This window comes from Dipteris shenzhenensis, chromosome 22 (assembly GCF_047967505.1).
Source record: "Dipteris shenzhenensis isolate YYH24624 ecotype China chromosome 22, Dip_SZ_1.0, whole genome shotgun sequence".
Classification (NCBI taxonomy): domain Eukaryota; kingdom Viridiplantae; phylum Streptophyta; class Polypodiopsida; order Gleicheniales; family Dipteridaceae; genus Dipteris; species Dipteris shenzhenensis.
In genome coordinates this window covers 33,805,788-33,826,063 of record NC_141617.1, presented here as the reverse complement: position 1 = coordinate 33,826,063, position 20,276 = coordinate 33,805,788, and the positions used below count along the sequence as shown (strand labels likewise).

Below are 20,276 nucleotides of genomic sequence, written 5' to 3'. Positions count from 1 at the left end.
ATGTGAACCTGTTGGTCCATAACTTCTCCATAAACTCGGAAAAGATCATGGGAACCAAACAACGAAGTATTGAAAGTACAATTAAAAGAGAGTGGGCAGGTAATGACATTTACTGAAATACCTGTCATCGCGACTTGGTTCGCTCCCTTGGCTGCGGTACGTGGACCCGCCTGGAGCTTCGGTCCTAGCACCAACTTTTGGTTCTTCCGCTTAGGACACTCATTCTTTGTGTGGCCCCGCTCCTCGCAATAGAAGCATCGTCCTTCTTTCTTCAGCCTCAAAGTGCGAAGGAAACGAGCTTTACCATTCTTTGCTGAAGTCAAGTTTTTCTTGGAGGCGTTGTCTGTAGACTTCGTCTCCCCAATACAAGTCATATGCTGAAAGAACTTGCGTTTGTTCTTTCCACTCGTGTCGGAAACTACGGTTGCTTTGGTACCGGCCATGGTATCATCGTATATGCGCGCATAAGTCATGGCCTCCTGCAACGTTGTGCATTTGTTATTCTTTATCTATCTGGAGTTATATTCGGGCCTAGCACTGAAGCCATGGCATCCACATGCGTGAGTGCCTGCACAGTGCTAGCCAGAAGGGTGAGAGTTGCTTGTATCCCCTGGAGTTGCTGTGTCAACCCCAATTGATTAGCATTGACCTGCTCGAATTTGCCATCAAGAGCAGTCGTAAATTCACTGAAGGCCTTTTTGGTTATCAGGTCATCATAGAGACCTTGATCCTCCTCTCCCACAGGAGTGTAATCCAAATCCTGCTCTCCCATGGTGAACTCGGGATTTGCAGCATCAGACATGACTGAAATCTGATTTGAATACGAACTGAGAGAAATAATTGACTGAAACGAAGCACAGAGGAGAATGGAGCAGAAGAAAACCATCCCAAAAGATGTCGACGGAAAGAGATGCTGGAACCTGGCGAACCGGAAGCCCACGAATCCCGAGACCTCTCTGAACCCGCTACCGGATGCACGTGCGAAATCCTGCAGCAACCGTGCTGCTGACGCAGGCCGTACGGTCTGCTCACGTGGCTGTACGACTGCTGACGCAGGCCGTACAGATGCTGACGTGGACTGTACGGCGTCCGTATAGTCTGCGGGTACCGTCTCGAAGCAGGGGGTGCTGACGCAAGGTTCGCTGCTGCGGGAACCCACAGACGGCACTGGCTGACGCAAGAGTGTACGGCTGATGGCGTAGGCTGGCGCAGGTTGTACCGTACAGATCCGTACGGTGTTGATGCAGAGCCGTACGATGGCTGACGTAGGCTGACGCTGGCAGTGTACGGCTGCTGCAGGCTGTACGGTGCAGAGGTAGAGCTGGCGCAGGCAAGTATGGCTGACGCAGGCTGGCGCAGGCTGGCTCGCAATTCGAGGAGCTGCTTCGAGGCTCTAGGCTAGGCTTGTGGGTAGGCTGGTACCCTGCCCCGTCTATATAGGGAGCAGGGCGGCCTTATTTGGAAGCTCTGCTTCCAAAAAAGGCCAAGCTCCCCTAGCTTTGGAGGGGGTGCTTTTTCGAAAAAAGCACCCTCTGCACAGGCTGCACGCAGCCCTCTGCGCAGGCTGTACACCCTCTGCACAGGCTGCACGCAGCCCTCTGTGCAGGCTGTACACAGCCTGTTCGCTGCCCTACGAGCCTCTCTTTGCACCCGCCTGTTACCGTACTGCCCTAGGCGTCACCTCTACACCTCCCTTGCAGCCTTTTCGCCTCTCTCTCCTACCTTTCTGCTCTCTCTCCACTTCCTACAGCCTTCTCTCACAGGCCCTTTCAGGGATCTCGAATTCTCTCCCTCCTTTTCTTCTTCCTTTTCCCTGATATCTCTCCACCCCTCCTATCCCAGGTACCCAGCAAAAAACGCAGCTACAGATTTCGAAATTTAGGGCATACCTGGAGGAAAAACTCGTCAAAAGTTCTCGCATCAAAAGTTCCTACCTCAAGAGTTGGCTCTGATACCAACTGACACGTCCCAGCACTCCTGAAACCCCTGATCTGCAAAACAACCACACACCACGTCAGATCTGAGCAGGCTGCTCACCACCCAACCATGACATCCACGGGATGTGATCCCGAATCAGAAGATGTCCCCTCCGAGCCACGAGCTGAGCTACTGGCACGAACTCCCAATCAGATCCAACCAGCCTGGTGTCCCATACCACCAGGTGGCGCTGTGAAGCCCTGGATCTGCCACTGAGCCTTGGGCTACGCTAAGATGCAGGCGCGCGTCCGCGACTCAATCCAGGATCAACCTGGCACCTGGGAACGAGACTTGCTCCCAACTGCACACTGAGAACTGAACCCCCTGGGCCTCTTTTATAGACTCGGGCCCCGGCGCCAAAAATAGCGAAGACCTATAAATAGTTCGTACCCTTGCCACTCAACCCAAGAATCAAGCCTGCCTAGCTCTAAGCCTCCCCAGGCTAACCTAAGCTAGTTCTGTGTACCTAGTACACGTCAGATACCAATCCGTGCACATGACACTGGGGGAGAAGGAAGGGAAAGCAGGGGCTGAAGAGGCTGTAGAGGTCGACATCTCTGCTATTTATACCACACAGCAAAGCCAACCAAACTCAATTTCAGTAAACCAGAACTTTGAACGCACCTGACTGAACCTGAGTCACCCTCCTTCTCACAAGGGCACAATCCTCCAGTCATGGAAGTCGATTCCCTAGAGCTTCTGAATCAGGGTCGTCCTTCAGCAAGGTCCCTGCCTTCAAGCTCCCACACCTGTGAGCCTCCTACTTGGGCTCTCATACCATGTTAGAAAATAACCAACAGAGGGTACACGCAGCGGAAGACTTATAGTAATGCCCAGGAGCTCACACAGTGTGCGGTGTGGGTGTGGAATCACAAACTTCTTTACTTATGTGCATACAATAGGTGTGCAGACTCATCAATAGACAATGAACCAACCAGATAGAGAAACCACCAAAATATATATTTCCGTCCACAAATATGGACACAATACAAAAGAGACAGATCCAGAGTCCCACCAATGGTGTGGTCCTATGATCTTACCACAAGGTCCTACTCCTATCTGCTGGCTATCTCTAGACTCAAGTCCGCGTGCTCCACCTCGAGCTTCTGTAGACTTTCCGTCCAGATCACAACATCTTGCTGCCCTGAGAGACACCCAAGATTCAGCCCTTGAGAGCTCAGTCTGCAGCACACCTTCTACCTCCTTCACCTCCAAGATGAGGCCCAAGAAAATGTCTTCTGGCTGCTCCTGTCTGCTGCTGGTTCTGCTGAACTGTTGGATGTGAAATGAGGCCCAGGGCCTCTCCTTTTACAGGCCCCAAGGGGGCTGGCAAAAAACCGACCAGCCTGCTACAGACTGGCCGACCAGTCTGTGGCTGGTCCAGCCCTAAAAGGGCACACACCCCAGGGCTTTTGGCCCAAACTTCCAGGGTCCTTTGGCCCTCCATTCAAGGCAGGTATCCAGCCTATATAAGGCCTGCCTTCTGCCCACTGACAGCCACATTTCCTGCTCCACATCTGGGCCTGCACATCCTGCCATATCTGCATCTCTGCCAGGTCCTCTTCCCAGCCACGTGTCCTGCGCCGTACACCTGTACATCCTGCTGTCCTGACCCGCCTGTACCGCGCCATTATCGCAGGCCCTTCACCTGCCCACTACCCTTGCCATGCTGACGCCATCTGCAGGTTCCAATCCTGTGAGATGCTGCCAATGTGGCAGCCCCCTCTCTTTCTTCTCTCTTGGGCACATCCTGCCCTAGGTCTCCCTCCCCCACGCACTCCTCATTTGGGGGCTTACAGATGGGGAGGTGACCTTTCCAACACTCCCCCCCACTTTCTTCCCGCCGCCTCCTCCCCCGCCCTCAGCCCGCCTCCACCCCCCGCCCCTTCTCCCGTCTCTCAGCCGGTCCTCCCCCCCAGCCTTTCTCGCCTCTCTTCCCTCCCCCTTCCCCTCTTCCTACCCTCTCCCCCGCCACTTCAACTTGCATCTCCCCCTTTTCTTGCCTCCCTCCTCCCTGCCTGCTTCCTCCTTTGACACCTTCTCCTCCTCTCTCCTCTTCCTGTCCCTCTTCACGTTTCTCCTTCCTGCAGCTTTTCTGGAACGGACGGAGCTATCTTCTGTTCGAGTCGGCCTTCTCACCTCAATTGGCGATGGATCCTCCCTCAGCCAATCCTTCTCTGCCTCCATTGGCCGCGAAAACTCACATTTACAAAAGACGAGTTGCAGCAGCTCAAGAAGGATGTAGAGCTTGAATGCTCGACCACTTTGATCACATGCATCTATGGGTCTCACCCTTCTAGGTCACAAGCTAGGGTCTGGATACTTGCGGCGCTTCCCCTAGACCTCAACCCTCGATTTAAAGATGTTCACCTTTTGGGATGAGGTTTTTTCCAGGTTGTTTTTGACTCTCTAGAGGCTGCAAGCATAGTGCTCCAAGCCCGTTTTCTATACCTGGGACACAGGAAGATTTCCTTTGGTGCCTTCTCTCTAGGCTTTGACCCTGTGGAGGAGGATAAGGAGGCGTTTTCAATGTTCATCAGGTTTCTCGGGCTCCCCCAGGTGTACCATCGCCTTCGTCATGTGATTGGGGAGCACTTCGGTATAGTTATTGAGATCCCCCCCCTTGGGTTGCCCTTGACAGCTGCAGAGGCAACCAAGTCTGATGGGGTCCCTAGAGTTAGGATCCTTATGGAGGACCCTGACATTTCAGATGATCATATCTTGCTCCGGTGCTCGGATGGATCTTTCTTTCGGCAGAGACTGGAGGTTACACGCAGGCTAGACCAATGTAGGATCTACAGGACCCTTGGGCATTTCGCCAAGGATTGCCCCAGGAAGAAGAAAAGGCCCAAAAATCCTTCTGATACACAGGAAGATTTCCTTTGGTGCCTTCTCTCTAGGCTTTGACCCTATGGGAGGGATAAGGAGGGGTTCTCAATGTTCATCAGGTTTCTCGGGCTCCCCCAGGTGTACCATCGCCTTCGTCATGTGATTGGGGAGCACTTCGGTATGGTTATTGAGATCCGCCCCCCCCGGGTTGCCCTTGACAGCTGTAGAGGCAACCAAGTCTGATGGGGTCCCTAGAGTTACGATCCTTATGGAGGAACCTAACATTTCAGATGATCATATCTTGCTCCGGTGCTCGGATGGATCTTTCTTTTCGCAGAGAGTGGAGGTTGCAGGCAGACTGGACCAATGTAGGATCTACAGGACCCTTGGGCATTTCGCCAGGGATTGCCCCAAGAAGAAGAAAAGGCCCAAAAATCCTTCTGGTACACAGGAAGATTTCCTTTGGTGCCTTCTCTCTAGGCTTTGACCCTGTGGAGGAGGATAAGGAGGCATTTTCAATGTTCATTAGGTTTCTCGAGCTCCCCCAGGCGTACCATCGCCTTCGTCATGTGATTGGGGAGCACTTCGGTATGGTTATTGAGATCCCCCCCCCGGGTTGCCCTTGACAGCTGCAGAGGCAACCAAGTCTGATGGGGTCCCTAGAGTTAGGATCCTTATGGTGGACCCTAACATTTCAGATGATCATATCTTGCTCCGGTGCTCGGATGGATCTTTCTTTCGGCAGAGAGTGGAGGTTGTAGGTAGACTGGACCAATGTAGGATCTACAGACCCTTGGGCATTTCGCTAGGGATTGCCCCAGGAAGAAGAAAAGGCCCAAAAATCCTTCTGGTACAGCAACTCCCCTTCGACCTCGACAGGGGGGTGGAACAACTCCTACGCCTTCTCCCCAACCTAGGCAAGGTGGTGGTATTGCTCCTCCTCCACAAAGTGCCCCTTCCGTACCACCGCCTCTTGCCTCCGATGCCTCACGTCCCCCAGCGGCACCCGTAGCACTTCGTTGGGTTCCGGTTCGTACGCAGCCTCCACCCCCGACAGTTCAGGAGGCCGCCGTCCTCGACTCCACCTCCTTAGGAGATTTGGAGTCTCTCACTCTAGTTGTTCCCAGTGTTGCACCTCATGCAGTCCAAGCCGCTTCAGCTACAGTTGCAACCCCCGTTGCATCCTCTAGCCTGGACCCAGAGGTTGCCCCTCTCCCTATCCTAGTGGTAGCCCCTCTCCCTGACCTTGCACATTCTCTCGTTGGAGGGGCCTCCACAATTTTCCAGACACACGGTTCTCAGGAGCAGTCTTCAGCTCCCTAAATGACCAGCCAATACCCTCGAAACATCAAAACAAGACTTTCATAGGGGAGGATTAATCCCAAGAATCCTTGCCGTAGATGGAATATACATCTCATAGTCACATTTTTTGCAGGGCCAAGGTTGGCAATAATAGTGCCTACATCCTAGGTTGGAAGTTTCAATATCTAGTTGAAACTTAGAGAAGAGAAACACAAAGTGAAATAGATGTTTCATGAAAGTCCCACACAAGACCAAGCTCTTACTCTAGAGAGGGCTTGCTCAAAATGACCAGTCAAAGCCTCAAAACGTCAGGACAACACATTTATAGGGAGGCTTAGTTCCGAAAACCTTAACCTAGGCTCTAGCCCCATTCTTAGGGGGTGATACCACCCTCACCCTGGATTTTGCCCCTAGCTTTTGATGAATCACACAAGGGCCTTTTTATTCCAAATCCAGTCATGGCCTATGAACCTAACAACTCTTTAACAATGGCCCATTAAAGCCATCATAATTCTAAAACTTAGCATTCCATCAAAACTCCTTAATAATATCTTATACAAATATGGCATCACCAGTTGATTTGTAATAAAACTCATCTTGGTGGTTGCATTAGCTAGATAGATAGATAGACAGACAGACAAATAGACAGATACCGCGAGAGAGAGAGAGAGAGAGAGAGAGAGAGAGAGAGAGAGAGAGAGAGAGAGAGAGAGCGCACATACACCCATGCCTCCCTTAGAATGCCACCAGCCTCCTTTAACACAACAAGGTCTCACCCAAGATGATGCTATCTTCAGGTCTATAACACCTGTGGTGTAAGAACCAAGTTGTGACAAATGGTTCTATACATGCAGCAGATGTCTCACTCATTGAGAGATACGTCTATAACACCTGTGGTGTAAGAACCAAGTTGCGACAAATGGCTCTATACATGCAGCAGGCATGCAAGGTTCCTCAAGCCATCTACCACATGTCAATGTCTATGAACAGCCATGCAAACCCTGCACAAAATTTCTTTAGATTCAACCATCTCCATGTCACTAAAATTGCATAATCGTGCACCATGCGGCACCTGCCCTTGTCCTGATCAAAATGTCTCACTCATTGAGAGATAGGTCATTGTTCGGGCATCTGAGTGACTCTTCTTTGATACTCATTGTCGGGGGCTGATGTACTCACAATAGCACTGGTATTTCATCTTGCTCTCAGTTGTCTCCCACCCATGACATAGCTGATCAGCCAAGTATGGTTCAAAAATTACAAGATCATACAAAATATCCCCTCCATGTACCTCACCCCTGCAGCCAACTGCTGCACAGGTCTGATGCCGAAGGTGCCACATATGCTGCCCTCCTGCTGCAAACTCCTCTGCCACTTGCCCTCTTCAGTGTCTGTCACCACAATGTCAATATCCTAAGTCAAAGTACAGTTGACCATTTATTTGATCTTAATTAAAGAATGTTATATGTGTTAATTACGGTCAAAGAGTTATTTTAATGGTCAAAGGATTGACTACGGTCAAAGATACTTGACTCCAGTCAAGTAAACCTGACTACGGTCAGAGAATGTTGACTTTGGTCAACAAGACTTGGCATGCGCCAAGAGGGTTAACCCCGGTTAACCAAGATGTGCCAACTCCGGTTGGAGAGACTTGGCTATAATTAAAGCGCCTTGATCTTTGGTCGAAGCTCTTTAATTATAATCAAGAGTGTTGACCTCGGTCAACCAGAGAAAATATATATATATATTTATTTATATATATATTTGTTTAGATGTGCACATGTGTTCAGTGGGGACGCCCACCGTGACTAGGATTAGTCCACAGTGTGTTATTTGCATGCAAAGCGCTAACAATTAATGGGTACCATGGTGGTGCGCTTTAATTAATTGTTGCAGGTACTAGGAAGGATTATTTTTCCTAAGCGAAATGGGAGCCTGACAAGCACCTAGGAAGCGGTTCGTGTGACCGAGAGCCTGGAAGACTCCAGAATGGCCCTATGTGGCTTGTAATAAGAGTTAGTCTAGATTGTAGACAAGTGGCATGTTGCCAATTTGAATGGGGTTTGAAGCCCTTGTAAAAAGAAGGATTTCTTTTCACGTGGAGGAGAGAGAGTTACGAGACAGCTTGAAGCTGAACTTTTGTAACAGTTTTTTCAAAAAGTAATAAAGACCTTCGGGGGGGTCCAGCCCGACAATTTGTCCTGGGCCCTAGTGTTTGTCCAGAGAGAGGGAGAGCTTTGGAGAAGGGAGAGCTGTGGACAGTTTTAAATTCAGTTTTAGAGCTTGGCTTCACAATTTAAGATTCAGTTCCGGTTGTATTGGTATCAGAGCTTGGCTTCACAGTTTCTTCAAACTGTGACGATCCAAGAGACAAGGAGAGAAAGAAATCATGGACCCACCGTGACCTTGTATTGGTACGGGGTACGCGTGACTTGCAGGCGCAAGTATATCAGTCGCCAAAATTGACGACAATTAATCGACGCACGCATTAGTTACGGGGCTTTATACGGAGAACTCGTTGTCAGTCTGTCCATCGCCTGGAGCTTCCGATGCTATGCGTCAAGTTGCAAGTACAAACTATCAGGAGATGTAGCTTCGCCACATATGGTCTGGCCGTGGAGATTTTCGCAGGTGACAGAGGCGCTGTAGCGTGCGTTGCGAAAAGAGGCGTGGAGGTCGTTGTGAAATACCGCTCCAGTGCGAACTTACGACTGATGGTCACCAAGGCGCGACGCGCGACGACGAACAGACCAGGACCAAAGTTTGGGCAGGTTTGCAGGCGCTGACGTGGCACGGGACACGTGGCGCAGCACACGTGGCAGTACACGTGGCATCCAGCTCAGAGCTGACGTGGCGTGGGACACGTGGTGCAGGACACGTGGCAGAGGTCTTGCAAGATGCTGACGTGGCAGCCAGCCTGGCAGACCAGTGGTTAAGTTAACCCTGGTACAGTTAAACCCTGGTTGGTTGACCTGTGGTTAGTGAAACCCTGGTTAAGTCAACTGCAGTCAGTTAACTCTGGTTAGTTGAACCAGTGTCCAGTCAGTTCAACTCTGGTCCAGTTAATCTGGCCTAACCAGATCAGTTTGGTTGGTGTAACCAGAACCAGTTAGTCTGGTTAGACTAACTAACAGTTACTCCATCTGGTTACTGTTTTCACAAAAAAAAAAAAAAAAAGAGACAGTTGCAGAGACAGTTTTGGCTATCAATTTTCTCCTGCCTGTCAGGTTTTTACTGTCAAAAAAGTAGCAGAAAACCAGAGAAAAGCAGAGAAAACAGAGTTTTGCAGAAAAAGGAGAATGCATGCCTTTGAGCAGTAAAAAGAGGGAAAAACAGATGCCTTTTGAAGCCATCTGCAGCAGCCAGAAAAGGGCAACATAGTTGATGATGTTTTGGTAACTGTGTGGGTACATGCCTTGAACTGACAGTCAGTACTGGCATAGATTGTGAATGCAAAACACCTCTTGTTGAGGTACCTTTTTCTGTTGGAAAAGCAAAGGTAGTGTGCATCAGTTACCCGCACTGTGTGAGAAATCTGCAGATCTCAGAATATGGATCAATCACCTATCCAGTGGGATTCTCAAGATAGGGATGTGCATCCAAGACAGAGGAATGTGCCACAAACTCAACAAGAATTTGAACAAATGGTACGCACTCGTATACAAGAGCTGGAAAATCTTAAAAGGGATCCCAGGGTTCAGCATTTGTTTCCAGCAGAGACTATGCCTAATCCAGTATATGACGTGCCAATGCCAGAGGCACACTCCCGTGTACAGTCTGAGAGAGAGAGATCTCATAGATCTCATAGGAGACGGTCCCATAGTAAAAAGAGATCGAGGCATCGTCACCGATCTCCTAGTCCATCACCGTCTACCTCGAGTTCGACTTCTGTGTCTTCTTCTTCCTTATCAGATAAACCATCCAGGAAAAGAAGGAAACACGAGAAGTCTGGGAAGAGAAAGTCTTCCAAAGCGACCAGGGAATTTAAAGAGGGAGGAAAATCTGTCAAGTTTATGACCTACAATGGACAGTATGGTCATACAGACAAAGCATTGCAGTTTATCAGACAGTTTGATGCTGCATTTGGTACAGAGAAATTTTCAGAATCCTCCAAATTAAGAATGGTCAGCTTACACTTAACAGCAACGGCTAGTGCATGGTGGAGTGCACTGACTACAGATGGGTCAGCCCCAAGAAAGTGGAAGGGCTTCAAGAAAGCCTTCTACCAGCAGTTCATGCCTAAACAGTTCAGAGACCATGTTCTTCAAGACTGGGACAGCTTGCACATGGATGCAGGAGATACAGTGGATGGGTACAACCAAAAGTTCTGGGATGCTTATTTGCAGGTTGCACCGTTCAAAAAGATCTCCAAAGGTACCCAGATGAGGAAGTACAGAGCAGGTCTCACTCCAAGAATTCAGGCAGTAGTGAATGCTTTGGGGGCAAAGAATATTCAAGATCTTATGCATTCAGCCTCAGTAGCGAGTCTTGTACCGCTACAAGATCCATCTACAGTGCCATCCTTGCATGCAGGACGTGCTGATAAAAAGAAATCTGATTTTCAAAAATCAGAAAAGAAAGAGTCCCCTAAGGCTGAAAAGAAAGGGTTTCAGTCTCAGAAGCCGAGGGGTACTCAGTTCTCAAAGACCTATAAAGGCAAATCTACTTTTACCCCTGAACAGATAGCGGAATTCCGTAGAGATGGGAAATGCTTCAGGTGCGGTAAAGAGGGGCATGTGGCTGCCCAGTGCCCAGAAAAGCCTTCATCATCGAAGGGAAAAGAGGCAGAGAAGCCACGAGGACCGCAAAAGCCAATGGCGGGGGGTATTCCTGATATACTGGGTCATGCTTTGAACCCAGAAGAACGAGAATTGCTGCTATCATGGGGCAAAGTTAGAGATCAGCAAGCGCTGATTTTATTTGATCCAGGGGCTACTGATAATTTCATATCAGAGGATCTAGCCCTGAGGCTGGGAATAAAGACGGAAGAGCTAGGCAGGGCTTTGGATGCCGATCAAATGTTTTGTGGGAATCCTGTGCCAGTTACTCCCTTGATAGGGAAGCTCCGTCTTCATATTCAGAGTTATGTGGATCAGGAAGACTTCTTCATTTCTCCACTGAAACATTATGATGTAGTTTTGGGGATGCCTTGGTTTCACCGCAAGGCAGTGAAGTTGACTCTTCCTGAAAGAGTGCTGGAATTTGTACATAGGGGGAAAAATCAGCGTGTAATTGCCAGGAATAAAGGGGACACTATCCCCATTGTATCTGATGTTTCATGCGGTAAAGCAATAAAGTCTGCAATTTCTGCGTACATGGTTTTTGTAAAAGAAAAAGAGACTGATATGCATGCTGAAATGGATGATGCAGACAAAGATAGGTTTCAGTTTTTGGTAAACTTTAAAGATTGCTTTTCTGATGTTTTACCAGGGGAGTTACCCCCAGAGAGACCAGAAGATCATCAGATAGAGTTAATGCCTGGTAGTGAGCCACCAAACAGACCCCCTTACAGAGTCAGTGCGACTCAGAGAGAGGAGATTATGGCTCAAGTACAGGACTTGCTGTCCAAAGGCTTGATTCAGCCCAGCTCGTCTCCTTTTTGTTCCCCTGTACTGTTAGTACAGAAGAAAGATGGTTCATTCCGTATGTGCGTTGATTATCGCGCACTGAACAAAATGACCATCAAGAATAGATTCCCTATTCCGCGTATTGATGATGTCTTGGATCAGCTAAATGGAGCTTCAGTTTTCAGCAGGATAGACTTAAAGAGTGGCTACCACCAAGTGAGGATACAGCCTCAGGATGTGCATAAGACAGCATTCCGCACAACATTCGGGTTGTATGAATACTTAGTGATGCCTTTTGGATTGACAAATGCTCCAGCCACATTTAACAGAATGATGGATCGTATCTTCCGGAAGTACAGGCATTTTACTGGTACTTTCTTTGATGATATCTTAGTTTTTTCTAAGACAGATGAAGACCACAGAGAACATCTTGCTATAGTGTTTCAAGAGCTGAGAAATCATCAGCTCTATGCAAACAGCAAGAAAAGTGAGTTCTTTCTGGAAGAAATCCATTATCTGGGGCATATAATATCCAAGAATGGGATACAAATGGATCCAGCGAAGATCCGTGCCATTCAGGAATGGCCAGAGCTGAAAACTGTGCATGAAGTTCGAAGCTTTTTAGGCTTGTGTTCTTACTACAGATTTATCAGACATTTTGCTGATATCGCAGCTCCATTACATGACCTCACTAAGAAAAATGCAGCCTTCACATGGGGATTATCACAGAAGAAAGCATTCAATACACTCAAGGAAAAGTTGACTACAGAGCCTATTCTGGTAGTTCCAGATTTGTATCAGTCTTTTGATGTCGATTGTGATGCTTGTGGAGAATGTGTTGGGGCTGCATTGCATCAGAATGGTCATGTAGTAGCCTATGAAAGCAGACGACTTCGGGATGCGGAAAGATATTTAGGAATCTATGAGAAAGAGTTATTGGCTGTAATTCATGCCATCCATACATGGAAACACTATCTTTTGGGTGCAGATTTTACTGTCAAAACAGATCACCAAAGTCTGAAATACTTTTTGACTCAGACCAAGCTTTCAGAGAAGCATATGAAATGGGCAAACATGCTGTCAATGTATCATTTTCAGATTGTCCATACTCCAGGAATTCGGAACAGAGTGGCAGATGCCTTGTCCCGAAGACCCCAGGTCAATAATGTAACTATTGCTTATCATCAGGACCTGGAAGACATGAGGGAACAATATGCTCATGATTCTGATTTTGGTGAAATTTTACAGCAGATGCAAGAAGGGCAATCCACCAGTCACTATTCCCTGAAAGATGGGTATTTAATGAAAGATGATTGCCTATGCATCACCCAGGAGATGAGGAAAAAGATTTTGGAGGAATGCCATGCACCTCCCTATGCTGGACACAGAGGAATTACAGCAACAACTCTAGCTCTAGAGAGGTATTTCTTTTGGCCAGGAATGCGGAAAGATATACATCAGTTTGTTACTGAATGCCTTACGTGTCAGAAAATGAAGTATGATAGACAGAAGGCACCTGGCCTACTTATGCCTCTTCCCGTGCCTCAGGCACCATGGGAAAATATTACAATGGACTTTATTTTTGATTTGCCAAGATCAAAGTCAGGGAATGACGGGATTTGGACTATCATAGACAGATTCAGCAAGCAAGCTCATTTCCTTCCGGTTCGCAAAACCATAAAGGCAGATCATATGGCTAAGTTGTTTATGGCACAGATCTTTAAACATCATGGTATGCCTAAGTCCATTGTTAGTGATCGAGATCCCAGAATGACCAGTCTATTCTGGAGAGCTTTATTTGATAACATGGGGACGAATCTGAATTTTTCTTCTTCTTTCCATCCCCAGACAGATGGTCAAAGTGAAGTAGCAAATTCTACCATTTTGGATATGCTGAAATGCTACGTGGGTGACCAGAGTTCAGACTGGGAAAAGTACCTACCCTTAGTAGAGTTTGCTTACAATAATACAGTACATAGCTCTACAGGGAAAGCCCCTTTTGAAGTCATATATGGGAAGGTGATTTTGCCACCTATATTGAGGACTAAAGATCAAATATTTGCAGCTGATCAGTTTGTAAGAGACCTCCAGACAGCTTACAGCCAAGTCCGGACAGCAATTGAAAGGTCTCAAGAGAAACATAAAAGGGCTGCAGATAAACATAGGAGACAGCTAGATCTCAAGGAAGGGGACTGGATACTTTTAAAGTTTGAAAAAGCTAGGCTCCGCAAGTTTAAAGGCAAACAGAAAGTGTATGCAAAGTTATCTCCCAGATACTATGGCCCTTTCAGGGTTACAGAAAGAATAAATGAGGTTGCATACAGATTAGCATTGCCAGAGCATTGGAGGATTCACAACGCATTTCATGTGAGTCTTCTAAAGAAATTTCAAGGACCAGAGCCTACAGAACCAGTATCAGAGGATCCACCAGAAGTGGATGAGCTGGAGGAAGTCCTTCAGCCAGAGCAAATTGTGTACCATACTGTACGTAAAGGCCCTCAGGGTAAGGAATTTTACAGGTATCTTGTAAAATTCAAGAATTATACGGCATTAGATGCCAAGTGGATGGACGAAGACATGTTATCCGATCATCCACAGCTTTTGCATGTTTACAAGGAAGCTTTTCAGTTGAGGTCAACTGAATAGAAGCCGAGGGGATGTCACCACAATGTCAATATCCTAAGTCAAAGTACAGTTGACCATTTATTTGATCTTAATTAAAGAATGTTATATGTGTTAATTACGGTCAAAGAGTTATTTTAATGGTCAAAGGATTGACTACGGTCAAAGATACTTGACTCCAGTCAAGTAAACCTGACTACGGTCAGAGAATGTTGACTTTGGTCAACAAGACTTGGCATGCGCCAAGAGGGTTAACCCCGGTTAACCAAGATGTGCCAACTCCGGTTGGAGAGACTTGGCTATAATTAAAGCGCCTTGATCTTTGGTCGAAGCTCTTTAATTATAATCAAGAGTGTTGACCTCGGTCAACCAGAGAAAATATATATATATATTTATTTATATATATATTTGTTTAGATGTGCACATGTGTTCAGTGGGGACGCCCACCGTGACTAGGATTAGTCCACAGTGTGTTATTTGCATGCAAAGCGCTAACAATTAATGGGTACCATGGTGGTGCGCTTTAATTAATTGTTGCAGGTACTAGGAAGGATTATTTTTCCTAAGCGAAATGGGAGCCTGACAAGCACCTAGGAAGCGGTTCGTGTGACCGAGAGCCTGGAAGACTCCAGAATGGCCCTATGTGGCTTGTAATAAGAGTTAGTCTAGATTGTAGACAAGTGGCATGTTGCCAATTTGAATGGGGTTTGAAGCCCTTGTAAAAAGAAGGATTTCTTTTCACGTGGAGGAGAGAGAGTTACGAGACAGCTTGAAGCTGAACTTTTGTAACAGTTTTTTCAAAAAGTAATAAAGACCTTCGGGGGGGTCCAGCCCGACAATTTGTCCTGGGCCCTAGTGTTTGTCCAGAGAGAGGGAGAGCTTTGGAGAAGGGAGAGCTGTGGACAGTTTTAAATTCAGTTTTAGAGCTTGGCTTCACAATTTAAGATTCAGTTCCGGTTGTAGTGTCTCAACAGAGGCTGCTGGTGGATACATCTACTCCCCCTCCCCCCCGATCTGGCTGATTGGCCCTTCTTCTGACCCCCGACTAGTCTGTAGGACCACCACCCAGGTCTGTAACTACACCCTCCCCAGGTCTTTTTTACCAGAGACCTGGCCCTCTTCTGGGCCCACAACTAGCCCTATATAAGGCTCTTTCCAGCCAGTCTTTCAAGCCTAGTTTGGGCTCATAGACAGCCCCATTGTGGGTCCACTCCAAGATAGTCCCACCTGGATGCTTCAGCCCCTCTAACCAGATCCAAGAAGATACTCCCTCTGCTGCCCCTATGGAGGCCATTGTGCTTCCCACATGGCATGCCATGGTGATGCCCATGTGGCAGCCCACGTCATCTTTAGAGAGCATCCGAATCTTGAAGAGCTTGCCCCATTGGAGCAAGTAGTAGCCCTTATGGAGAAAATGGAGAAGGTACACCAGGTAAGCTCCCGGTTCTTTGAAGCATTAACTAGTTTAGGAAAAGCCAAGAGACTGAATAGCAAGGATTGCAGAAATAGAGGGAAAAGGGAAGGAAAAAGCGTCACTCCTACTTATATGGGATAATACAACAGGGGTGCCACATGGCAAGCCCACAATCAAGCCCAATAACACCACCACATGTACAAGAAAATACTGAAGTGCTTTCAATGAGTGAGACCCCTTTTTTTAGACTAATAAGGCACAGCAACTAACTAGCTGCTAAACTAGAATTCACTAATGTTACAATCCCCACCTACTCACAAAATTTTGTCCTCAAAATGGACACAAGTGATACAACTGAATGGAAAAAAATGGGTATAAGTACTAAATACGTATACATTATGAATCATCTCTAGTAACTCCTTCCATTTAATGTAGTATTCTGTCAAAACCTTATTTCTAGGATTATGTCCCTGTAACCCAATATCCATGGGAGGCAACTCTGAAATAACTAGAATATCTGCTCCCACATGCTTTTTAAGCAAGGACATATGAAATACATTATGGATCTTAGTGGAGGGAGGCAGGTCCAACTGATAGGCCAGCATAATATATCGAATGTTACGAAATAAAAGAAACATTTGAACTGCATAAGAATAAATTGTATATAGCTTTGTAAGATTAGAACATATCCAATTGTACAAATTCATATTTTTGTTGTTCTAAAGACCAAAATTCTACAATGAAAATAAAAGAGAAAATGAAAGAGAAGAAAAATGAGCTAACCAAAAAAAAAAAAAGGGTAGGCATACCTAGCAAGCAAAGCAATGCTTAGGTCGTCATCAGTGCCCAAGCATAAGCAGCTATACTAGATTTCTAAAGACCCGTGTAAGAATAAACTGCTCTAAGAAGGTTCCAAAGGGTTTCAAAATATTTATCTTGAACTTTTGCATGAGCATACATAAATGGAAACTGAATTATTGTTTAAACCGGCCTCTTGTAAGACATCAGTGTCTAGTTCGACTTGCCAAAGCACACCACACAACAAATGATTTTGAAGAGCACCCGCTTCTTACCATTGTGCTGGAAAACAGCCACTTTGGCACCTGAAGCACGCACTCCAGCAACAATTGACGAGTGATTAAGAGAATCACTAATTACAAGGCCCCCCTACAACAATACCGAAATAGTGAGACAAAATAATTCCCAAATTTAAATATGAGCTTGTGCCAAAATGGCTAACAGAAAACAAACCCGTCTGAATGCATTGACAACCTTGCCACCCATATGTTGACACCAGAAACTCAAGGACAGTTGAAGTGAAACAAAGCAAGGCCTCCTACATGCAGAAGCAAGGCCTCCTACATACCGAAATAGTGAGACAAAAAATGGCTAACAGGAAACAAACCCATCTGAATGCATTGACAACCTTGCCACCCATATGTTAATACCAGAAACTCAAGGACAGTTGAAGTGAAACAAAGCAAGGCCTCCTACATGCGAAAGCAACAGCAAAGCCTAAGCAAGAAACCAAAGAAAAAGAGCAACACTTGAACTCGAACTTGACTCTGCTGAAAGTTAGTAACTATACTAATAAACAACACCTCTAGATCTCTGGACCCGCGTGCTCCTCTTAGCTTATTAGACTCTCTTTCCAAAGGATCCCTTCCACTTGCTGTCCAGAAAGCCAGCCTAGGTGGGCTGCTATAACATGGCACTGGAAAATCCGTACACTTCTCGAGATACATGCTGGAGCTGTGGAAGTTGAATCCCCAATTAGATAGAGTGCTAGGAGAGAAGGGTAAGGAGCAAAACACAGCACTAGGGTCCAGAAATAAGGACTAGACCCCCCCGAAGGTCTTTATTGCAATAGAATAATCTTTGTACAGCTGGCTCTTGAAAGAGCATAGAACTGAGTACAATTCTGAATACATCTGGGTGGCCAAAGGCCTTTCTTTTATAGACTAGGCCTAGCAAAAAGCTAGGGCATGCTTTCTAAAAGCTACTTTTTCATAAAAGCTAAGCTTTTAGGCTTTTCTTCCTAAATTAGAGGCTTTAGGTGCCTTTTTAGCCTTGTGGGCCCTCTTTTAAAGAGGTGCCCCCTTGTCCTTACTTAAGAGCCTTGTGGGACCTGCTCTTTGTGCTTTTCTCCCCAATCTTGGGTCCTTTTTGCACTCTCTTGGGTCCTACATATTGCACAAACAAATTCCAACACTTAAACCCATTAGAGGCTAGCGAAATGCATGCATTCCTAGTTCTTGGACTATTTCTAGTCCCTTGTGGGCGTCCCCACAGTTCTCTCAATGCAGGAAAAAAGTAAAACAATTAAACTTATTCCTGGTTAACCCACTTCACCATTCTTTGACCGAAGTCAATTCTAATAAAGATTACTCTTTATTTTCTTAGGAGAAGTCCCAAATGTTGACAACCCCTCGGCTTCTACAAAGTTGTCATCAACTTAAAAGCTTCTTGATACAACTGTAAAACTTGAGGATACTCAGAGAAGAATTCCTCATCTACCCACTTGGCATGAAGTGCCAAATAATTCTTAAACTTGACAAGGTATCTATGGATAACCTTGCCTCTAAACTTGACATCCTCTACTTATGCCATAATTTCTTCAGTCTGGGTTGCACTCACATGATAAGGTGGTCGATTCGAGGGCTCACTTCCTGGAAGGAGCTCTATAACATGATCTTCAAGTCATTCTGGAGGAAGCTCTCCTCGTAGAGAATCTGAAAAACAATCTTTGAAAGGTTCTAGAAACTGAATTTTTCCTTTTCCTAAAGGACTTATTCCGACTTAAAGTTCACCCTCTTTCTCTTTAACAAAGACCATATACGCAGAAATTGCAGACTTTATTGATTTAGCAATGGAAATATTTGATACAACTGGAATGATCTCACCTTTCCCTTGGCCAAAATCTTGTGTTGCTTATTCCGATGCACAAAACTGAGGGTTCTTGCTTTAGAATCAAGAACTACCTCCTTTCAATGGAACCACGACATACCCAAAATAGCATCATAATGCTTGAGTGGTGAAACATAAAACTCTTCGTGGTCTACATAGTCCTGTACATGAATTCTGAGCTTTCCAATCAAAGATGTGACTTTGACTAGATCCCCTTCAAAAACATGCTCTGCATCCAAAGATTATCCCAATTCTTACGTCTTAATTCGTAGCCTCAAAGCTAGATCTTTTGAAATGAAATTATAAGTAGCTCCTGGATCAAAAAGAATTAAGGCATGCTGATCTCTTACTTTACCCCGCGCGAGGCAAAGTTTCCGGTTTCTTGGTTCTGCCCAACATCTCTAGGACTCCTCCCAAGTCCACCACAAGCTTTGGCGGTTCTCTTGGTGTTTTCTGCTCCCTTGGACCCACAATTGGGCAGCCATATGCCCTTCTTTTCCGCAATGGAAACACTTACCCTCGTTTCGGAAGGTTTCAATCTGTTCGGGAGTAAACTTTGACTTCCCTTTGAAGGGCTTGAATGGGCCCCTTGGCTGCTGAGGCTGAAATCTTTTTGAACCTTGGGTTGGTGCCACAACCCTCTTACTAGTATCCACACCCTTCCCTTTTCCCTGCCATACAGTGAAGGAGGTCTCCCCTTAACAGTTCAACCACGGAAGCTGAATGCATCAAATCTCGGAGCTTTGTCTTCTTTGAATCAATGCGTACTTGAATTCGTATGTTGGGAAGCAATCCCGCTCGATACTTCCGAAGCTTCGTCAGATAAGCTGTCCAAAACTTTTGATTATATGTCTCGATGGTGTCAGAAGCTTCCATGCACACAATTTCCTAGGCTGTATGAACATCATCAAAGAAATTCTTGGGTAACAACTGCTTCTTAAAGTCTTTTCTGCAACTAGAAGAGCTCCCCACCAAGCACTGGCATTATTTGTCAGGTGAAGACTTACAATCTTTAACTTGGACTTCTTGCGATAGTGCCCCGTTTTGAAGGCTAAATCAAACTGATGAATGAACTGCAAAGCATTTTGAGTGGCTCCATACTTTCCATTAAAAGTAGTGAACTTGACTGACTTACCACCTTCCTTGAAGTCTCTGCTTCGAGATCTAGATCTCCTTCTTCTGCGCTTACGACAAGAGTGTCCCCAGGATACAGAAGAAGATGAGGAAGAGGAAGAAGAAAAGTAGTAGAAGAGGATGGGCTTGAACTGGGAGATCTCCTTTCATGACTCCACGCACTCATCCCTGTCCATCACCTTCACAAAGGACTCTAACTCCTCACCTGACCAATCCTTAATGTCTGACATTCTGACAATAATACCGGGGTCCATACACCTAATCTCAGCAGCGCTCGGAGTTACCACCAAGAAAAGTTCCTCTGTCATCACCAGTTGACTCTGAGCTGGCACCCTTCTTGTTCTTATCAGCCTTCTTCTTTTTGCAATCCTTTACAAATTGTCATGGCTCATCGCAGTAGTAGCACTTCTTCTCTTTCTCTCTCTTCTTCTTGTTTTTTTCATCTAAAGAGTCTACTCCTTCGTCAGATTTGGGCTTGCCTTTGCCAGGATTACCCTTGCCCTTGCCTTTGGTCTTGCTATCAG

At 46.3% G+C, this 20,276-nt stretch overlaps 1 protein-coding gene across 2 annotated transcripts in view; it reads right to left on the bottom strand.

The window, feature by feature from the left end:
• The window catches only part of LOC147888027 (long chain base biosynthesis protein 2d-like), a 48,241-nt gene that overhangs the window by 20,039 nt on the left and 7,926 nt on the right, over positions 1 to 20,276 (bottom strand). For both annotated transcript variants that reach the window (XM_087393356.1, XM_087393357.1), the window contains exon 6: positions 16,785 to 16,878. In XM_087393356.1, coding sequence (XP_087249482.1) covers positions 16,785 to 16,878 — 94 coding nt within the window. The remainder of the gene's footprint in view (positions 1 to 16,784; positions 16,879 to 20,276) is intronic.